Source organism: Corylus avellana, chromosome 2 (genome assembly GCF_965113065.1).
Source record: "Corylus avellana chromosome 2, dhCorAvel1.hap1.2, whole genome shotgun sequence".
NCBI lineage: Eukaryota > Viridiplantae > Streptophyta > Magnoliopsida > Fagales > Betulaceae > Corylus > Corylus avellana.
The window spans coordinates 12,244,746-12,268,289 of NC_142491.1; the positions used below are offsets into that span (position 1 = coordinate 12,244,746).

A 23,544-nucleotide genomic window follows, 5' to 3' on the forward strand; every position below is an offset into this window, starting at 1 on the left:
TTTCACTAAGGGAACTGTTTTTTATCCTTCCCACCAACCCCCCCCCCCCCCCCCCCCCCCCCACTTTTTTTTTTTTCATGTAACTTTTTTAACAACCAGCCATTGGATTTGTAAAATCCATATTGGTGAAGAAATGAGTCCTACAGATCCAATGACTGATTTTTTAAAAAGATGTATGAAAAAAAAAAAAGGACAGGAGAAGAACAAATAGCAATTCTCTTTTCACTTATACCAGTTGCAATATTGATATTATCACCAGGTTATAACATGTCATAATTCATAAAGATATTATTACTACCTGATTAATTGAACCATAATTCATAAAGTAAGATACAACACCCACAGGATCCAAATGACTTCAACATAGTGTGATGGCCTTCAATGTTGGTCACAATCTTTTGTTTTCAAAACAGTCACAAAACTAATCACAAAACAGACACAATTAACAAAAGATTTAAAATACAAGATTAACAGGATCCATGACTTCAACACCATTGCTTTCGACTTGAGTATACGTGTTGTGCCAATCATCCCAATCATTTCACATATTTCAACTGGTTGAACCAAGAAAAATAGATAAATTAATAAAAGCCATAAATTTAATAAACATCATGGCACTTATGGAGGAAAAAATCAATGGCAACAGATAACTTATCATGCGTCTACCATTCACCTGCATAGGAATTGAATTAAATATAGCTATCAACTTTTAAATTTTGAGCTCAGATGTTGCAAAAGGAAATTGATAAAGAAAATATAGATTATAGCTAAAAAGAAAAAATTCCTACAAGCAACAAACTAAACAAACAGGAAACAGCAGTAATGATAGAATAGTAATGATACACTCAATTTTGTCATTTCTTATACTAATAAGTAATACAATATAGGGCTAAGCAAATTACCGACTAACCGACTTCCGACCGACTTTCGACTGACACCGACCGTTACCGACTAGATGGAGGATGGTAGGTGGCATGATTTTTTTATTCCGAATTTTTCGGTTCGGTAGGCGGAAGAGGTTTTTTAACCAAACCGACTTTATCGACAAATTTGCCACTTTTCCACATACCGACATTACCGAAACCGACTTTCCCGACTTCCGACCGACACCGACTTTACCAACCGCCATTCGGTTCGAAATGCGAAATAAAATAAAATTTGGCGGTATAAGTCGGTGAAATAACCGACTTTACCAGCATTGTCTGTTCGAAAGGCGAAAATACAATTTTTCTACCGAAACCGACATTACCGATTGACGCTTAGCCCTCATACAATATCTCCAACAATCATGTAGACATGAATGATGCAATTTTTAATTTATGTAGATGATCAAGAGGCCCCCTACAGGCCTGCCTTTTGCTTGATTTTGGGCTGGCCCTGCTGGCAGTAAAGTTTTTACTATCTATTTTTGGAAACGCAACTTAGAGAATCCTCTTTTCTAAATGATATGAGTATTCTCCCCTATTCAATTTTGTAATATCATGAATCATTTTGCCATCCTATGGAACTTCTCTTTTTCGAGAGTAAGATTTAGTAGTTGAGATTCGAGCTGCAAGTAGCCATTTTCTGTTCATTTTATGTAAGGTAAAATTCAACTAGGAGCAAATATCTTGATATTCACTTTTAATCATACAGAGATGAATATAAACAGTCAAAGAGTTATAGCAAGCATACACTCATACAATGATCAGGCTCTCCAAAAACAAAAGATTGCCAGTAAGGTTTACATCATGAATAAGGTTCAGAGAAAGCCCACAATCGTAGATACAAGTGCTGATTTTCTATTTCCTTCTCTTATGACATAAACAGGGGAAAGAATACTCACAGTAGATATGTATGTAACATCTTCCATGGAAACACTTTTCTCGTTCCTTCTCCTAGACCTTCACTGCATGTTCCTCCCTTCATTCATGAGATCCCTACAAATTATGACAAACATTACAGATGGTAGGAGACATTTTATTCAAGTCAATAATTATCATATCATGCCCGCTAATTTTTTATTTTAATCATATCCTTCAGTCTTTTCACCGGCACATCAATCACAAAATGAACAAGGCGATAGGCATGCTGACCCAATCCAATCAAAAGAGGACTATATCCCGTAAATGAGTGAAAATTTCCTTGTACACTTTCTCTTTTCCCTTTCAGTGAATAAAAGGTAACTCATATTCTAAAATTTCTGAAAAGAAAAATTCAAATGCTATGCATTCAGTATTCTCATTTTTAATCAATGTCGCATTTGAGGGCAATGCTTCCTGACTATCTTTTGTGGCCTAGATATAGGAATGCTTCTTGACTCCTCAAGAACCATAAAAAGTAACCAAACCATTTAATCACAGACGTTACGCTTCTATTAGCTAATAATGGTTCAGGGCAACCCATACATTCTTAAACCGATAAATCCTTTTGGTAAGTATATACTTGATTGGAATTTTATAATATTTCAAAGTAGAAACAAGATTTTTGAAACTTGATTCAGAAACATTCAGAAAATCAGAAAATTTGATCCATAAATAAGAAACTCCCACTACTTTTAATTTGACAATATCAAGCCCATAAATGCATGAAACCTACCTTTTTCAACTTAACAGTGTGCAAAATTATAGTGTGCAAAACTTAACAGTGTGCAAAACCTACCTTTTGCTGACAATACTATCTATGACTATTCTTTGCTCTCTGTTTCTTTGGGATTAAAGATTATTCAGGGCAAATGGAAAAGATTGGCTACTTTCCAAAAATAGACTATAGCATGTAAACCTGAGAAGCTCTTACAATGTCCTTGACCGAGGTACTAACATTTCATTTTGTAGGTTTCACCTCCCGCTCCCTTAAAGTTGAACACAAAAAATATTTGTTAGTTTAGGTTTTGGCACATTCGGTTTGCATGTAAGTTGTTGAAAATGAACACCTCAACATGTCCCAGAAGCAGATTCTAGAAGGCCCTGTCCGGACCACTAGAAGCCAGGTCCGGACCCAATTTCCAGAAAATATCTATTGAAGGGCATGTCCGGACCGCCAGAAGCTGGGTCTGGACTTGATTTCCAGAAACTGCATTTTGATGAAGAGGTCCGAACCACCAGAAGCTGGGTCCGGACCCCATTTCCAGAAAGCCTCAATCTTTATGAGATGTCCAGACACAAGTGTTGGAGGTCCGGACATCGCTAGGTTACGCATATGTTACCCTAGCCATGTCCGGACCCCAGATTAGCCCTGTCCGGACATGGCTGCTTTATTTTGTTTTATTTTCTATTTAAACACGATTTTGCTACATTTATACGTACGTATTTTGGTGAGCAAAATCAGAGAGCTTAGAGAGAGATATTGTTCTAGCTTATTTGAGAAGGGATTAAATACGTGAAGCCAATCAGAGTTCCGGTGAAAGGAAATCGTATAGAAGAATTGTGCCAGATGTTCTGGAAAGGGCTACTGCGGTAGAAGTCAAGTGAGTCGCTTGTCGTGTATAAGGAAGAGTAGATTGCAAAGGTTTTGTAATTCTTCTTGTATTCCTTATTCTTCTTATAGTGGATTGATTTCCTGGGTTTGGCTGCCCCGGAGAGGTTTTACATTTAGAGAGTTCTCTAAATGGTTTCCTCTTCGTAATCAAATATCTGTGTTTTTGTTTTTCATTACATATCTGAATTTGGTTGATTATTAATTGTTAGGTCAGATCTTATTCTGCTTAATATTTGTGAATCACCTAGACATTTAAATAGGTGTCGTTTGGAGTCGTTTTAAAATTTTCAATTGGTATCAGAACGGGTTCACTCTGAAGGATTTATTTCCTGAGTGTGATCCGAGACTCCATATCAAATGTCTCATACTGTTGCTCCTAATTCTCTTCCCGTCTTTGACGGAACAAATTATACGCTTTGGAAAATTCATATGAGAGCATATTTTAAATCCATTAATGTTTGGCATATTGTCGAATCTGGATGGACACGTCCAGAAAAAGCAATAGCTGAATGGACAACAGAGGAAAAGAATAATGCTACTGCGAATGACAAAGCTATAAATGCTATTTACATCTCTGTTTCAAATGAGGAATTTTCTAGAATTTCTAGATGTGAAATAGCTAAAGAAGCCTGGGAAACTTTAGAAATCACACATGAAGGAACTAAGGTTGTTAGAACTTAAAAAATTCAAATGTTGGTTTCTCAGTTTGAGGAGATTAGAATGCAGGAAGATGAATCTTTTGATGAATTTTATTCAAAGCTTAGTGCCATTAGAAACTCTACCATTAATTTGGGAAAGAAAATGGATGATGCTAAAGTGGTGAAAAAAATCTTAAGATCTTTGCCTGAGAGGTTTATTCCACAAATTGCTGCTATACAACAGAACAAGGACTTAGATACTATGAGAGTAGAAGAACTTGTAGGTTCCCTTCAGACCTTTGAGCTAATTCTTCCTAAACACAAAAACACCAAAAATATTGCTCTTAAGGCAAAAAATGTTAAGGTTGACTCTTGTGGTTCATCTGATGAGGATTCTGGAAATGAGGAAGAAATTGCTATGTTTGCTAAGAAGTTTAGGAAATTTTTTAGAGCCAAGAAAGGAAATTTTAGAAATAGCAATTCACAATTTTCTGAGAAATCTAGAAATGAGAATGTTGAGAAAGGAAAGTCACCTAGAGGTATCAAGTGTCACGAATGTGGAGGACATGGGCACATTCGTGTTGACTGTGCTAACTTGAGAAAGTAAAATGGCAAGGCATTTAATGTGACTCAAAGTGATGAGTCAGATAAGGATGATGCTGAACAGGGAGTTAATTACTTAGCATTTGGAGTTAGTTATGAGAGTGAGCATGAGAATAGTGAGTGTAATTCTCAAGACAAACAAAGTGTGTCCGATAATGATTCGAAAGAAGAAGATGATTTGCAAAATGCTTATAATAATCTCTTTGTGGAATACACTAAACTGAAAAAGCTGAATAAGCAGCAATTGAAGAAACTCAATGAGGTTAATCTTGAAAATGATCAACTTTCTGTCACCTTAACTGATTCTCTTGCTACTCATAATACTTTGATGTCTGAAAATCAAATGCTAATTGCCAAAGTGAAATCCTTAGAGAATGAACTGAATGAATCAAAGAATCATTTAACAAAATTCTCTAGTGAAAAGCTAAATCAAATGTTACATAATCAGAAACATTCGTTTGATAGAACTGGATTGGGTTTTGATAAATCTGCTATTTTATCTACTAATGTTGCTTCTTCTTCAGATATGATTTTTGTGAAACCAGTAAACAAAGAAGATAACTTGGCTGAAAAGAAGGTAATTTCTCCTCAAATTTCCAAAGGTGGAAAAGGTAAGGGAACTCTAACTGATTCCTATATGTCTAGTTCTAAGTCGAGAAGTATGCACATGTTAAGAAACCAACCTTCTCAAAGGTTTATTCCTACGTGTTATAACTGTGGTAAGTTTGGACATATTCGTCCTAAGTGTTTTCAGCTTAACAGTCATGGGCCTAAAAGAAAATATTTCCATTCTAGAAATAGTTATGAGAAATTATTCAACATGATGAGAGACGTAGTAACACGGTTAGATGTCTTGGATAAGAGTCACACAGTTGTCCCTGATGTGAATAAAGTTTGGGTCAAGAAGATTAATACCATTCACCCATTGAGGAGGAGTGGTAATGGACTCACCTAGATTAGGTGGACACATAGACCATGCCTAGAAATTGAGCATATTGATATTTGTTTATAGCTGTTCTAGGACATTTTTGTTTCTTTTTTAATTTTTGTTTGCTTTGTTTTTATTTTCTTTGATTATTTTTTTATTCTTTTAGATTGTTTTAAGTGTTGGATACTCAGTTTCTCATGTTTTGTGCTCAAATGAATATTTTACATATGAGTGGGGTCAATATTTCTGCAATTTACATCTATTGCTCCATATGTTTCTGATATACCTTGTTTTTCTGAAGACTGTTAAAGGAGTAAGAGTCAGTTTTTCTCATGTTCGAAATTGTGCACTTTTTGCCCCCATTAAGTTTAGATTTTTGTTATGTGTTTGGGAATTTGGAGCAAACATTTTGCTTGGAAGATAGGTAGTGTCAGTTCCATTCACTTGACCAACTCGTTAGTTGAACCTAGCTCTAAAAAATTCCAACATTTTCTTCCACAAAAAAAGAAAAAAAAAAAGGGAAAGGGCATAAAATAAGCCCAAATGACTTAGTTTTGCTTCTATATGTCCCTAAAGAAAGAATCAGTGATCAAATCATTGCGGAAATAGATGATTACTAAAAGACATGGTAAAAGCAAATGATTAGTCTCAGGGGGAGTGTATCGGATGAGGGAATCTAGATCCTAACATTATAAGGTTTTACTGTGGCTTGAATCAGACTGTTTGTCTTTCATTTACAAAATGTCTGCCTAGATTTCCATTCCACTGATAAAATCTTATTTAATAGGAGTTTTCACACACTACACATTCACATGAGATTTCTGATTATTGCCTACTTGACTGCATTCACAGAATAAGGTTGTGTCATGTATATGATACATTTAAGATGTAAGTGTAATTTGTTGATCACTCCAAATTGTTAAGATATTCATGAGGACATGCATGGTTTATTGATTATCTATACAATTTATCTTTTCCTTTTCAATTTAAAAAAATAAATAAATAATAATAATAATAATAATAATAATAATAATAATAATAATTAAAAAAAATTATGTTTTCCTTTTCAATAAAAAAAAAAAAAAAATTTATTATGAATTTATTTTTTTTGGGATGCGGTCCGGACAAGGAAATTTCCTGTCCAGACACGGCATTGGTTATTTTATATAACCTGCAGTGTGTTCCATATCATACTTCTCTCTCTCTCGTCCGATTAACTTCATACAAATTTTTTTTGTTTCGTTTTTTTTTTGTTTCTTTCTTTTTATCTCTGATTTCTCTATTTCATAGTCCAGTATCCACATTCAATCATCACAGGTATGTTTTTCTTTCCTTCTTCTTTTCAATTTTGTGTTCAAATAAACTTCTCGGCTGTGACTGTTTGGGTTTAATTTTACAATTCCGAATTGTTTGAGTCCTTGATTCACATTGATTATTCTTTCTATCTCATATGATTGTTGCAAACTACATGCACTTTGATGTATTTAGGAATGGTTTTTAATCTTAACATGTGTCTTCCATGCCTACATGTTTTTTTGGCATACAATGTGTTTGATAAAATGTCTCAAAGATTCCGGTTTTCAATTGAGCTACAATTTTTCAATTACATTATTATATTTCACTGTCATTGGGTTTTAGATATTGGTTGGAATGTTCCTAGGCAAGGTATTTTCGGTTTTCATGAATTCTTTTCATCATGTTATATTCAATACCTTAATGCCTATCACCTGTTTGATTGAATGTCTACATGACATATGTTTGCATCTATCTTCACTTTTCCTTGTGAAATAAATTATTTTTGTTGTGTTCAACATTTATTTTTTGTTTCTGGTACATCTATCTCATTTTTCGAATCACATGTTTCCTATAAATTTTTTTTTTCAATCTAATTTCTTCTAGTAATTTGTGATATTCTTTTATCATTTACTTCTTTCTTTGGGGTGAGAATGCAGAAAATGGTGTATCAAAATTCGGAATCCACACCAAGGAGGAAGCGCGCTCGAGAAGAAAAATCAATCTTACAAGACAAGCCTTTGACACGCAACATTGTGATCGAGCGTGGAGTAGAGCAAAATGATCTTCAAGTGGAACCGTTTCGATTCATTCATGAAATATTCCAGGCCAATCAATGGACCTCTGTGTTCGTTCCTGTTAATGCATAAACTCGATTAGTTCGGGAATTCTACTACAACATCGAAGACATTGACTTGGTTGGTTTTCCGTCATTCAAGACCAAGGTCTCAGGGAAAACTCTCAATGTCACTCCTGAGTTGATAAGTGAAGTTACTGGGATTCCTTTGACAAATAAGAAGCCGCTTCCATTTTTGGAGACTGAGCCATAACCAACTAAAGCGGAGATCATGGCGGTTCTTAATCCAAGTCGAAAGCTTGTATGGGACGAAAACAAGAACAAAATTCCGATTGGTTATGTACGGGCTCTAGAGAGGCTGCTAACACAGATTGCGCTGCATAATATTTGACTTACTTAAAGCCTAAGGCCAAAGCATTGAAGCTATCAACAACCGCCTGATGACTCAAGGCCAAAGCATCGAAGCTATAACCACCCACCTAACTACTTTGGAGAAAGATGTAAAGTATATCAAGGACAGTTTTTGGCAAGAATGATCTTCTCATATGTTTTGTTTTGTTCTTCTTTTGGCCAGAATATTTTTTTTAGTCTACTTATTTATAGGTTTAATGGGTTGTTTTTCTTTGTTTTTTTTTTAACTCTAGAATTTCATTTGTTTTTGTGTGCCTCCTTTGTTCTTCTGAGACAAAAAGGGGGAGTTGATTTTGATGTGTCATTTTCATGTATATTTTTGTCCCCGAATGGCCAAAGGGGGAGTTTGTTAGTTTAGGTTTTGGCACATTCGGTTTGCGTGTAAGTTGTTGAAAATGAGCACCTCAACATGTCCCGGAAGCAGATTCTAGAAGGCCCTGTCCGGACCACCAGAAGCCAGGTCCGGACCCAATTTCCAGAAAATATCTATTGAAGGGCATGTCCGGACCGCCAGAAGCTGGGTCCGGACCTGATTTCCAGAAACTGCATTTTGATGAAGAGGTCCGGACCACTAGAAGCTGGGTTCGGACCCCATTTCCAGAAAGCCTCAATCTTTATGAGATGTCCGAACATAAGTGTTGGAGGTCCGGACATTGCTAGGTTACGCATATGTAACCCTAGCCATGACCGGACCCCAGATTAGCCCTGTCCGGACATTGCTGCTTTATTTTGTTTTATTTTCTATTTAAACACGATCTTGCTACATTTATACGTACGTATTTTGGTGAGCAAAATCAGAGAGCTTAGAGAGAGATATTGTTCTAGCTTATTTGAGAAGGGATTAAATACGTGAAGCCAATCGGAGTTCCGGTGAAAGGAAATCGTATAGAAGAATTGTGCCAGATGTTCTGGAAAGGGCTACTGCGGTAGAAGTCAAGTGGGTCGCTTGTCGTGTACAAGGAAGAGTAGATTGCAAAGGTTTTGTAATTCTTCTTGTATTCCTTATTCTTCTTATAGTGGATTGATTTCCTGGGTTTGGCTGCCCCGGAGAGGTTTTACATTTAGAGAGTTCTCTAAATGGTTTCCTCTTCGTAATCAAATATCTGTGTTCTTGTTTTTCATTACATATCTGAATTTGGTTGATTATTAATTGTTAGGTCAGATCTTATTCTGCTTAATATTTGTGAATCATCTAGACATTTAAATATGTGTCGTTTGGAGTCGTTTTAAAATTTTCAATATTGTTCGACACTTAACAGACTTTTGACTACCAAGGATTGTTAAATAGCGTGCACAAACTTTTATGATTTTAGCAAATGCAATAAGAATCGCATGAAAAATATACAATACTTGATCACGGATTGATAAATTTGAGTAATCTCAACAATTTAGAAGAATTTGATCAGAATTCATAATATTTCCAAGCTACCAAATAAACCGAAAGAGCAAGAAAAAGAGGTAGTGAATAAATGCATGCCCCATTATCTTAGTTTCAGTACCAAGAAAAATTACCGATATGCATAAACAATTAAGTAAATCATCAAATTGCAATAACCAGGTGAAAGTATTAACTAAATAACAAAAAAAAAAAAAATAGTTAAAATAAATACATCCAAACAACGAAGTAAATCCCAATGTAATTAACAATTAACTCCAAAAACAATAGGTCTTCAACCTCCTCAGTTATGAATCATAACTGCAAGTATAAATACTTATAAGATTTGGAATTTGATACTTCGAAAGATAGTGGAGGACAATGGGAGAGAGACGGACACTAGAAACCCAGCCTAATATTTACATAAAAAAAAGAAAGACGAGTACAAAAAAATTAAATACTAGTAGCAATTAATAATAGGAAACAAAAGCTTACCAAGCAAGGCTCAGGATCAAAGATGCCTGGGTGCTAGAACTAAGTATACCCCTGGAAAGTCAACAATCTTTTCCCAATCCTCACCAGTGTCATTCTCGCATCTTCGCAATAACATGGGACAACCCCAAATTGATAGGCTCTGCAAAGACGTTGGCCTACGCATTCCTTCAGGCAGTGATGTCAAACTGGAGCATTCATAAATGTCTAAGTATTGAAGTGATTTGAAGTTGTGGATCCAATCTGGTATAGCCTTCAAGCTTTCACAATTCGAAAGACTAAGCCTTTGTAGAGTGGTAGTATGTTGAAGTCCTGAGGGGAGAGAAACCAATTTTGGAAGTCCTCTGAAGGAAAGAGAGAGGAGGCTCGTAAGGCCATGCCATTGCATCCCATCCTCATCATTGGCTAGCTCAAGGTCAAGACAACGCTCAAGAATCAAGTCTTGAACGGAAGTGAGATGTTGAAGGGGGAGAGACTTTAATGAATGACAATCAACTAGCCACAAGCTCACAAGATTTCTCAATGAAAAAACCCAACTCGGAAGCCTTGAACCCGGATAATCATATAAGCCTAGATGTTTCAGATTTGGGGGCGGTTGGAAGCCTTCCAATTGCATTTTATCATCAACAACGTCCCAATCATTGACATATCCTTTAGTACTCCAGCATAAAAACAAAGAATGAAGATATTGCATCTCCTTTAGATTTGCAGCCTCATATTCTAATGCAACATCTTTCCCACGTCCAAGATTTGAAATCTGTAAACTTCCTCTTAGCTTATTGAGCCCATTCAATTCTCGTAAACCACTGCAGTGCTTGAATTTAGAACCCGAGTGGACCACAAAATTTGTTAACCTCTCAAGATTAGTCAATTGCCCCAATCCCTGTGGCATATAAGTCAAACCATCACAGCTATCTATATCAAGATGCCTAAGATTGACCAATTTTTTAATGTCTCTCGGCAATTCTTTAAGTGACTCACAATAAAAGAGTCTTAATGTTTGCAAATTGTGCAACCTAGTTATAGAATCTGGTAACTTCTTGATATTCTTATTGCCAGAAAGATCAAGACACCTTAAATGCTTCAGCTCCCCGATAGAGCTTGGCACATAATCAAGATCTCTACTAGACAGATCCAACATGCGCAAGAACTTGAAACTTGAAAAAATTGCATCACAATCAATCTTATACTTATACACATCGTTATCGAGGCAAAGAAATGAACGTATCCTACTTGCTTCACACAATGAAGAAATATGTTTATTGTAACCACGCAATGATAGATGACGATTTTTCTCATCGATGTTTGTCTCCTTATCACCTAATGTGGCCATCAACGATCCTGCCACTGATATGGCAAGATCATGCATGAGGTCATGCATTTTGCATTGATACATGTCACCAAACAGAAAGGTTTCAGCTTCTTGAAAGAATGATCTCTGTAGTAAATCTATAAAATACTCCCTACCAACCTCTTCCAAGCATCGGCTTCGATCATCAGAAGACTTGACAAACCCTTGTGCTATCCAAAGCCGAATTAGTTCTGCTGAAGAAAATTCGTAATGCTTTGGAAACAAACTACAATAAGCAAAGCAGTGCTTCAAATGTGAAGGAAGATGGTCGTAACTCAACTTCAGAGTTGGTAAGAGGTCAGTTTCATTTTGAGATATTTTTAAGAGATCACTGTTCTTAAAAGAAAACCACTCTGCTTCTGAAGTTTTGGAGCCCAGTAAACTTCCGATTGTCAATATGGCCAGAGGGACGCCTAAACACTTTGTTACTATCTCCTTCCCAAGTGTGACAATGCTTGAATTCTCTGGCTCTTGTCCTCTCTCAAAAGCCTTTTGCTTAAATAAAGACCATGACGCATCTTCATCTAAACATTCCAAGGGATATGATTTAACAGTCCCAATAATCCCTGCAACGCTTTCCTGGCGGATGGTCCTTGCAACGATTTCTTGGCGGGTAGTCACTACTATTCTACTGCCTCTCGCACCACCCATCAGCACTTCTTTCAAGCGACACCATTTTCTATGATCACCATTCCACACATCATCCAACACTAGGAAGTATTTCTTTCCTTGGATTTTTTCTCTAAGTTTAGCCACCAATGTATCCATTTCAGCGTCTTCTGGTTTCTCCTCGGTTGCAGATTCTAAGACTTTTGCAACAATATTTTTAACATCGAAGATATCAGAGACACACACCCACATTTTGAGCTCAAAATGTTTCTGGATTTGGTGATCATTGAATACGAATTGAGCGAGTGTAGTCTTTCCCAATCCACCGATGCCAACAATTGGAAGGATGGAAACATTCTCTTCAACGTTGGAGTCCAGCAGAAGGTGTATGACAGCCTTTTTATCATCCTCTCGCCCAATAACTACTTCATCAGGTACAAAAGAATGAGTGTTATCCCTCTCCCTTTTCCCGACTCGTGGCTCAACCTGGAGTACCTCCAAGTGGAAATTCTGCCTATCGGCGTTGATGGCATCTAACTTCTTTCGGATGGCTTTAATCTCACGGGCCATTCTAATACGAAAGGCAAACTGGTTTGATTCAGAAAAGAAAATGCGTACCTTTTTGGCCTTCTTATCACGGGTCATTATTTCTCTTCTTAGAGCTTCAGTTGAAACGGCATCCAGCAAGTCATCTGCATCATAAATCACATCTTCTAGCCTTCCGAGCCAACGTTTAACAGCACGGTCTCCTGCAGCTTGTTTGTCCTCCGCATCCAGAAGCACATCTTTGATTGTTGAAACGGTGTCGGTGAGGCTTTGAAGCTCATCTTTGACACCCCAGAGCAGCCCGATCTGTTTGACAGCAAGTGAGCCCAAAGTCTTAATGATTTGCTCGGCAACAAAGGAGAGAAGTGGTTCCGCCATTTCCTGATGGTGAGTGAAGGAATGAATGCTCAGAAGTGAAACTACACAGCGCTGTTGATGGAAGGGGTTGAAGGGTAGAGTGAAGAAATGATGAGTGAAGTAGTTAGTTGAAGGGTAGAATTGCAGAAATGTGTTGAGAAGAAGAAATGATGAGTGAAGGAACGAGCAATTATTATGACTTGGTTGGACACTTTTTAGTAATGTTGCAGAAATGTTTTTAATTAACTTGTTTTCATTCGCATTTTTCTTTTTTCATTCACACGCATGGATTGATTTTTACTGATTTTGCTTTTTCTCTCTCCTTATAGTTGTACACCTTCCTTCCAAGGGCTTCTTCTTTTTACAAGTCAAACATTTTTTTTTTTTTTTTTTTTACAAAAATGCATCAAAGCAATTATCTTCACGTGGATAAAGCTGTTAATGATGGACTACTCTTCTTTCTCTTCACATGCTATGTTCCGCTTCTTCTTTTTTTGGTCATCTTCAAGAATCTTAAGAATTCCCTTCTTCAAATCTCTCATTTACAAATTCATTGTATTAGATTTTGTACATTGAAAACAAATTGTGCACTAGTGTCTTTATATGAAAATAAGTGAACGCATATGATGTTCCCCATCCTTTAGAAAAACATTATAGCCCTTTATATGACAACAAGCTGACTTTGACTACTACATCACACACTACTGCTAGTTGTCTACACTGAGCCTCATAATTAGCCGTAGAACACTAAAAAGGGATTGAATTCAAACTATGCACACTTCACACCAAGATCGATGTCTCATAGTTTAGTGGAAATATTCCGAGAGTAATCTGATGTATATTAATGAGGTTTATTTTTTTAAAAAAAATTATTTATTTAAATGCAGTGTTGAGCTTATTGAGCATTGTAGCAATTGGCCAAAGTAATTAGTTGAGAAATTTTTTTGCTATTTTTTTTTTTTCTATATATGGGTTAAAATAATCTTTTGCCTATTTTGGCTAGAGGCCAATTATCTCGTCGGTACAAAAAAAAATAAAAATTATCTCATCAGATTTGGAGATCCAAGCTTCATATATATATATATATATAAACAAAAAAAGGTGCACATCGACTACAAATTCTAGTACATTGCAGTATAAAAGTTGCACTCACTTTATTTTATTAGATGTAATTTCATACAAAATGCCATGGATTAACTGATAAAACTGTTCTTAGAAATATGTAGTACTAGACTTTAGTTAAAAATTGCTCAAAATATCATTGGTTAATTAAGTGGATAAATTTTTACTTTGCTAAATTTTGTGAGATTTACCAAACATTAATAGCGTCTTAATCGTCTTCAAATAGCAGTTCAATCGCAAGTGACCATGCATCTTGATGCGGATGTCATTAAATTGAATTATCTACCCCCTTTCCTCTCCTGATGTGAACATGTTAAAAAAAAAAAAAAAAAAAATAGAGACGTTGGTATGCCTTTTTAACAACAAGCCATTTTTTAGATTGTATTTAAAAAATAAAAATTCTCAATCTCGTTTAATGGAAAGGATCATAGGCCACACATAAATCAAAGACCAAAGGAATCTAAAGCCACAATTAAAAAACAAGAATTTGTAAAAACACGTGTGAAACCGATTTGAAAACAAATCACGAAAAAACAACAACTAACGCCACTGGCTCACCATAGAATTACACTATAGCCCTTGATATGACAACACGCAAAACTTTGCCTATATTCCACGCTGCCTACAGTCTACGCGACTAAAGTGATATTGCAGTCCATTCTGCTTCTTCTGTAATTGAATGTTAGCAGCGTTGCTTGAAGTTGATGGGCTTGCAGAATGATGAAAAGTTTCACGAAGAATGGAATCAACCAAGTGTGCAATCTACATCCGTCTCCCTTCACCAAATTCTTTGAGCGCTTCACAAAATTCCTTGAGCACTTCAAAATTCCTTGAGCACTAGATGTGTTATCAATGTTGGGAGATATGCTGTTCGAGAGTTTGTCCGTTTAAGTTTGCGATTTTAAAAAGTGTAATTTAAAAGTTACGATTTTAAAATGTGTGATTTGACAACATGATTTTTAAAAACACAGTTAAACGTTTAGAAAAATCGTAATTTAACCTTTAAAATTGTAATTTATCTTTTAAAAATTGTGCGTTTTTTAAAAAAACACATCATTATGTATAATTTGAAAATGCAGATTTTTTATATTTTTCATATTTGGACACGACATAAACCAAAAAGTCTAAGCTAATGAACTTGGGTTGACTTAGGTATGTTAACCACTATTCTTCAATACAAACCAAAGTTTAAGCTAATGGACTTGAGTTGACTTAAGTATATTAACCACTATTTTTTAATCATAAGTTCAATGGCAATTTTAAAAATCATCTTACGCTTAGAAGGGCACAAAAAAGACTCCTAATATTACTCATAATGCCACACTCATTTTTTTTTCACCTCCATTTTCAGACACTTTTAAAATTATTATTAAATTTAAAATAATTTTTTACCCAGTTTAATTTAATAATGAATCTAAAGGTTTGTGTGAAAATAAATGTACGAAAGTAATAGTATATGTACCATTACTTTTTTCCGACCAAGATTGATGCGTCATAGATATTCCAAAAGAGTAACTCCATGTTATGTATTCTATTCTTAATCATTAGTTGAGTTTTTTTTTTTTTTTTTTTTTTTTAAGAGGAAGGAGAGGTCTGCAGCGACCGGCCAATTCTTTAGCCAGATTTTTTTTCCCGTGTCTACAGCATTAGCTAAAACAACTATTAAGTACTGAGCCAAACGTGAATGTTCTTAGGTTATATGAAAGCGCGAGAGGTATTTGTATCATTGCGAGTTGATTTCAACTAAAGAGGATCCGGTCCCTTTTAAGTGAAGAGTAAAACTGTAAACAAAAATGTAAAACAAACATTCCGTTCTTCACTTAAATGGACTACCTTCTCTCCTGTTAATCAACTTGAGAGAATCAATTTCTAAGCGAGAGAAGGGTCAATGCACTTCATCAAAAGGGTAACAAGAAACCAATAAAAAGCAAAGTAAAGACTATAGAAGATGAACTCAATTATGCCAATTATGTCATCAGTTGTGGAGATCTAAGCTTCATATAAAAATAAAAAAAAATAAAAAATGGTCCACATCCATTACAAGTTCTAGGCAATTACATTGCAACATAAAAGTTGCACTTACTTCCTATGCCTTTAGTGATGAAATATCTGTCAAAGTGCAAGTGGGTCTTTATATAAATCTGTAAGCTGTCTTGTGCCTATCTCAACTATTATATAGACATTCGGAATATTTGCACTGCAACTCATTCTTTATTTGTTGTACTAATTTAGATTTGCCAGCATTATTTGAGGAAAAAAATGATCCAAAAGTATTCTTCTGCATGCTTTTTCAAAAGTAGCGCTTATTTTTCTTCTGATGCCTTATCTTCAATCTTCCCCATTGTGGTAGGGTCAAAGATAAAGTTGATAATGATGCTCATCCAGCTGTTTGGCGGGAATCTTTTTACAGTTTGATGATCATCATGCTGTCCTCTAGATAGCTCCCTTGTCTAATTAATTTGATTCTTTAAAAAATACAATAATTGAGTTCAAAAAGTTTTTATTTGTAAAAATAACTTAAGGAATTACATAGTCTACGCCTCATTCAATAAAACCAAAGGAATCCCAGTCCATGAGAAATATGCTTCGGAAAACTCACACTACAACACAACTTCCCAATCCCCACGTCTTTCATGATCCTCTGTTTGGGTTCTCCGTTTTTGGGAGCCAAAATTTAGATGACATTGATTCCGATATTGCAGTCCATTAATATTCTGCTTCTTCTGTAATTGAATGTTAGCCGTGTTGCTTTGAAGGTGATGGGCTTGCAGAATGATGAGAAGCTTCTCAAAGAATGGAATCAACCAAGTGCAATCTCCATCAGTCTTCCTTCACAAAATTCCTTGAGCACTTGACAAAATTCCTTGAGCACTTGTTGTGTTATCAATGTTAGGAGATACGCTGTCTGAGAGTTTGTCGGTTTTAGTTTGCGGTTTTAAAAAGTGCGATTTAAAAATAACGATTTTAAAATGTGTGACTTGACAACGTCATTTTTAAAAACACAGTTAAGCGTTTGGCAAAATCGCGGTTTAACCTTTAAAATTGTAGTTTAACTTTTAAAACTTGTTTGTTTTTAAAAAAACACATCATTACCTGCGATTTGAAAATGCAGATTTTCTAGCCTTTTCAAATCACAATTTTTTTAAAATGTAATCACAAACAATTTATTTTCTGTAATTTTGTTTAAAATTGCACTTTTTGTCTATGAAATATCAATGCCAAACGCACCATAATATACATATTTCGACATCACACTAACCAAAAAGTCTAAGCTAATGGACTTGGGTCGACTTAAATATATTAACCAATGTTTTTTGAATCATAAGCCCAATGATGATTTTAAAAGCCACCCTATTCTTGGAGGAACACAAGAGAGACTTCTAACATTATTCGTAATGACACACTCATTTTTTCACCTCCATTTTCAGACATTTTTTAACTGGCTTTTAAAATTATTATTAAATTTTGAATGAATTTTTATTGTGTTTAATTTAATAATAATTTTACAAGTCATCTAAAGGTGTGTAAAAATAAATGTACGAAAATGAGAGTGTATGTAACATTATTTTTTTTTCCAACCAATATTGATGCGTTATCATATTCCAAAAGAGTAACTCCATGTACATTATTCTTCATCATTAGTTGAGTAATTTATTAGAGGAAGGAGAATATATATTGCAGAGGCCTGTAGCAACTAGCCAATTGGCCCAATTCTTTAGCAAGATGGAGAGGTTTCTTTAGCTTCTCTTCTGTTCAGCTATTTTAACTAGGACAATATGAATGCTCTTGGGCTATATAAAAGAGAGAGGGCTCAAAAGGGTAGAAATAAACCAATAAAGACAGAAGATGAACTCAATTAGGCCAATTATGTCATCAGTTGTCTAGATCCAAGCTTCTTATAAAAAAAAAACAAATGGTCCACATCCATTGCAAATTCTAGGCAATTACATTGCAATTTATAAGTTGAACTTATTTTCCATGCCTTAGTACTGATCAAACATCTGTCAAAGGCACAATGCAAGTGGGTCATTATAAATCTGTTAGCAGTCTCGAGCCCATCTCAACTATTAAATAGACACTGGTACCATTGCAGATGGGGAAAATTTGCATTCTTGTGACACATCATTATTTGTTGTACTAATTTACATTTTCCAACATTATTTGAGGAAAATAATGATCCAAAAGTATTTTTGTGTTAATCAAAGGCATGGTTAACAATTTAAAGGTTTACCTTAAACAAACCCCTAAAGTTGCATCAGCATCTCAATAAAAATATCTAAACACAAAAAGTGGAAATTTCATAGGACTTAAAGGAAGAGCAGAGTTCAAATAATTATCAATTGGTTCTTAAAGAATGAACAGTGCATTATTTTGTTAGAAAAACTTCACACATCATTTAAATAATTACTATGGCAAATATTTTATAAAAGGTGCATTCCAAAGTTTAACAACCCACATTAAACTTCTGTTACAAAATGAAAAAAATATTATGTAATGGTAAGAATACCTACGATTGAGCTCTACGTAAGGGTAGGAAGAGCTTTGAGATAGTTATGTAGAAAGACATTTTATGTAATTCTTGGTGGTTTTGTTTCGATATTTCCATGCTTTTAGGAGCTGCTTAGAGGGTCCTCTGTATTATGTTCTAGTTTTGATTTTATGTATTGGTAAAACCAAGGTCATACGTTGAAGCCATTGTTTTGAAAATGGATCCTCGAAAAAGTGTACAAATTGGGATAGTTAAAATTGAGATAATTTTGTCCCACCTTTTTATTTAACCCGCTTATCTCCATTTCATTTGAAATTAAGAGTATCTAATTTTCATTGTCTCTAATGTATGGTCATGAACCTTAAGAATCATAGCATGTTATGACTTTTGTCTTTATTAAATAGTCGCTTACCACGTTTATAAATAAAGACCATCAAGTTTAGACAAAAAGGTTATCAAAAAGTTTCATACTCATTTTTTGAGTTTTCAACTTCGTCATTCATAACTCATTATTGGTTCTAGTATTTCACTTTGTTACTTAAAGAGAGAAATATAGAGCAATTCAGTGCTCATTTTTCATTTTATTACATTGAATCTTGTAATTAAACTAAATGGTTGTTTATTTGACCTTCGTACTTTGAAGTGCATCCTTAATTAAGGTAGTCACTATAATCTAATTCTTAAAGGTTAAGTGTCAACAGACCCAATCGTACCGAGTTGAATACTTCACGGGACAAAAAATCAACATTTAAGGACAACGCTCTTACATGATTCTATAGCATTATGAGATATTTCCTTGCTTTAATTTTAATTTCTTGCATTGTGAGTATCTTATTATTTATTTTTCGAATTAATATTATTTAGTACCAATAAGATATTTTCCACCTTCAAAATAATCATCTACTGACATATACTTGCTATTATTTATTTTTCATAGTTGCGAGAAATTATATTTGTCACAGAGGGCTAAGAATGACCACTACAGAAAATTAAGGAAATAGCCATTCCATTCATCAACAAACCAATTATGTTTACCCTTTTTGAGACAAATGAGTTTTCTATTCATAAACAAATCAATTCCAAATAAAAGAAAAATCTCTAATTATCTTTAAGTTGATCAATTGGGAACACTGTTTGGCTTCAAAAGTGATCTGTAGCTCTCTGATCAATTGCAATTAGGAAAAATGTTTGGCTTCATGCTTCAACATTCTTCTGCTACTTTGCCCTGTAAGGGCCCTTATGTTAATATTGGTAGCACAACTCTCATTTTCTGAAGAAAGATATCATACAGCATTACAAGAAATTAGCAATTTCACAAACAGAAGAAAAGATCATGGAACCCTGAGCTCAAAGCTAGAGTCCTTGCTCAAATAGCAATGTAAAAAGGATTGAATTAACACCCAGCAGAGATAGTCTCAATCATTGAAAATAAAGTTTTATTTTCATTCAAAGAAGTTCAATATTAACAGTGCCTCTATAACCAACATGTTAAATAAAGTGGAATTACAACTGTATATGATAATTCCACTACATCAATTATCAGTCGTTAAATGGAAACTGAAATCAACTAAATGTTCTCCATAATTTTGGTAAGGCATCAACCTAAGTACTGTAAAAATTAAAAAAGAAAAAAAATAATAATAACAATCACATGAAAATATATGTACTTGATCATGGATGGATAAATCAGAGTAATGTCAACAATTTGGAATCTGATAAGAATTCATAATCTCAACAAATCAACCAAAAGAGAGAGAGAGAGAGAGAAAGAGAGAGAGTGGTGAATAGATGCATGCCCCATTATCTTAGTTTCAGTACCAAGAAAAGCTACAGATATACATAAACAATCAAGTAAATCACCAAATTGTAATAACCAACTGAAAGTACTAACTACATCAAATATTTGAACTAGTTTAAATTAAACACATCAAACAATCTAATTAACAATTAACTCCGAAAACCGCAGGTCTTCAACAACCTCTATTTCATACCATATTGAGTCAGGAGTAGCACCAAAAAACATAACCCCCAAAGTTTCAGCAAAGATGGCACATTTTCTAGTAGGTTTCCTTGCTATATATCTCCTCAGTTCCGAATCATAGCTGCAAGTATAAATGCTTTTAAGATTTGGAATTTGTTACTTTGAAAGATAGTAGAGAACCATAGGAGAGAGACAGAGACAGAGGTAAACAAATAGAAAACCTGCAAATGCTGCAATCAGCATTCAGCCCATTATATTAGCTTGATTGGTCTTCTTTTGTAAATATATCTCTATATATATTTTCCTGTGAAAGCAATACACTATATGTAAGGTGGGAGGAAAAATCAAAGAAAGATCTAGATTCAAATTAAAGCAACCAAAGTCCCAACTAAAAAAATATATAAATTTCGTATGTATGACATTTCATACAACTATTAATGGGTTTATTGCTCATACACCTCACAGAAAATCACAGTAAGACCACTTAAGACAAAACTATTAAACAAACACTCTTGAGTTCTAAGCGGAAAAGGTTTAAAAAAAACAGAAAATAAGTAAATTAATGGAACTAACTTAAGTAATAACTTGTCACAAACAGAAATGTTCTGCTTAAGAGGAAAGCAGGCCAAAAAGTAAGCAATTAATTTTGCTCTTTATTTCTAGAGAAAATGTTTGTTATCAAACAAATGGTTCTAAAAAAACAAATTAAGAGCTCTGTATAAAGGCTTTTGGAGCATATGGAAAAGCCAATGGAAAATGTCCAATGATGTTCAATGTCATCAAAATAACTTTGGCCTATGCAATGGCTTAGCTCATTAGTAATCTCCTAGGCAATTGCAAGGACAACTTTATACTTGCAATATCATCATTCGATGCACTTATGTAAAACTTTTGAATATTAACAATCGAAGCGCCAGAAGACATATCACTCACTACTATCTTTTTAGAGGCACACTCAAGAATAACTCTTTTCTAATGAGTAACCCCATGAACATTTTGAATGGCCATCTATAATATATTATACAATGAAAAATTGGACAATAATTATCTTCCAACTAGCAGATGTAGTTTTCCAGCGTAACCCAATAAATCATAGCAGTACATCTATCAAAACAAATACTAGAAACCCAACCACATATTTACATAAAAAAATGAGATACAAGTACAAAAAATTTTAAGTACTAGTAGCAGTTAATAATAGGAAATAGAAGCTTACCAAGCAAGGCTCAAGCCCAAAGAACCCAGTAGTGTAAGTCATCCTCTTTCATTTGGCATCTACAGCATTATCAACAAGTACAAAAACCATCCCATCTTTTTTTCGGTAAAAAAAAAAAAGAAAAGCTGAAAAAGAAGACAAGAAACCAAAATTAAAGAAAACCAAACGTTTGGATACCAATTCCCGTGTAGGGGCCAATCTGTGCTTTGTCCCACTTGTCAACGTTCAATCCTCCTTGATAGTGTTAGTTCTTGTGTTGGCTTAATTCAGTTCCAAAATGCAGAGGCTACTGTTCACGAGCTCAAACACTGATATAGAATGCTCAGAATCCAATCTCCACCGTTCATAATGTAGATTCATGTGTTATGAACGTCCCTGCAAAATTTCAGCTCAATCGGACCACAAACGCCCATCGATCGGGGCTGTTGATCAAGACTGGACAGCATTTCCAGAATGCTGTTTCACCCATGTCCGGACATGCCTTCCCCGGGTCCGGACCTCATTTCCAGAAACTCAAATTTTGCTCCGCAAAGCTGTGTCCGGACAGCCCATTAACATGTCCGGACACCCCGTAAGTTTTAGGCCCAAAAACATGATTTTAAGTGGGTTAGGTCTAGGGTTTTGTCGGGGATATATATACATCATTATAGAAGAGAGAAGTACGAATTTTCACCCCCAGAGAGTTCGTCGGAGGCTGTGCTAAGAGAGATCATATGTGGTGAGCGTTAAAGTGAATCTCTTAAAGTTTTAATTATTCCTTTGATAAATCTACGGTTGAGAAGTCTATCGGAAGGGTCCGGTAAAGGAGAATCACGTTGAAGAAGATTGTGAGCGCGGAGACGAGTTGTAGGCTTGTCGATCTTACAGAGCCAAGGTCTTGCAAAGGGTTGTAAGTGTTCCTAGTGTCTGTAATCTCTGGATAATCTTTTGATAGTGATTTCCTGGGTTTGGCTGCCCCGGAGAGGTTTTACTTTTAGATCGGTCTCTAAAAGGTTTCCTCTTCGTCACCAAAATCTTTGTGTGTGATTGTTCATATTTTGGTGATTGTTTGCTTTGATAAATATCCGTTAATTCCGCATAAAATTGTGATATTTTTCTGTTTAGAGTTTTTCAATTGGTATCAGAGCGGGTTCACTCTGTTTGGATTAAATTCTTGAGTGAGATCTGTTGACTCCTGTTTACTATGAATACTTCTCAAGGGGAATATGATCTTATAAACTCCTTCAACAATTTGTTGGAAAAATTCACTCTTTTGAGACATCAATACACAAATTGTTTGGGGGATTTTCAAGATCTTAAGCATGTGAATGAATCTATTGTTAATTAATTGTCTGAATCACATGTCCTAATTGATTCTTTGAAATCTGATAAAGAATCTTTGGCGAATGATTTGTCTAAATCACATATCTTGATTGATTCTTTGAAATCTGAGATTTCTGTGCTTGTTGAAAAGTCTTTATCACTTGAGAATGAATTGAATGTTTCTAAGGAACTCTCACGAAATTTCTCTAGTGATAATTTGAAAAGTTTTCTTTGTACTAAAGAATTTGTTTCTAACAAGCCTAGTATGATTGTTGATAATGTTGGTGCATCTACTTCACATGTTTCTAATGAGTCCTTGAATCATAATCCTGTGAATGTTAAAGAAACCAAGGCTAATTTTTCTAAGACTCCTTCAGTTAAACAAACTCAAGGTAAGCTTTTTCCTACATGCCATCATTGTGGGATTGTTGGTCACATTAGACCAAACTGTTGGAAATTCAAAGCTGCTCCAAAGAAAGAAAATCATGCAGCTGCTCCGACTCTCCATGGTAAGAAAGGTAAGAAAATTTATGTTAAGCATCATGCATCTTACCCTAAGCTTAGAGTCATGCATCCTCA

The 23,544-nt window shown here is 34.9% G+C and overlaps 1 protein-coding gene and 1 non-coding gene across 2 annotated transcripts; both read right to left on the reverse strand.

Annotated features, from left to right (window-relative positions):
* Window positions 1-268: 268 nt before the first annotated feature.
* LOC148587334 (putative disease resistance protein RGA1) lies at window positions 269-13,022 on the reverse strand. The gene is made up of 3 exons (XM_088513632.1): window positions 9,996-13,022; window positions 1,826-1,919; window positions 269-554 (listed from the first exon to the last, which is right to left on the reverse strand). Exon 1 carries the CDS (start codon window positions 12,874-12,876, stop codon window positions 10,012-10,014), a length of 2,865 nt encoding a protein of 954 aa, XP_088369758.1. The 5' UTR covers window positions 12,877-13,022; the 3' UTR covers window positions 269-554; window positions 1,826-1,919; window positions 9,996-10,011.
* A 7,466-nt stretch (window positions 13,023-20,488) lies between these two features.
* Window positions 20,489-21,773, reverse strand: LOC132190431 (uncharacterized). The gene is made up of 3 exons (XR_009441131.2): window positions 21,664-21,773; window positions 20,669-20,751; window positions 20,489-20,568 (listed from the first exon to the last, which is right to left on the reverse strand). It is a non-coding gene; the product is annotated as an uncharacterized LOC132190431 (transcript).
* Between the last annotated feature and the right edge of the window lie 1,771 nt (window positions 21,774-23,544).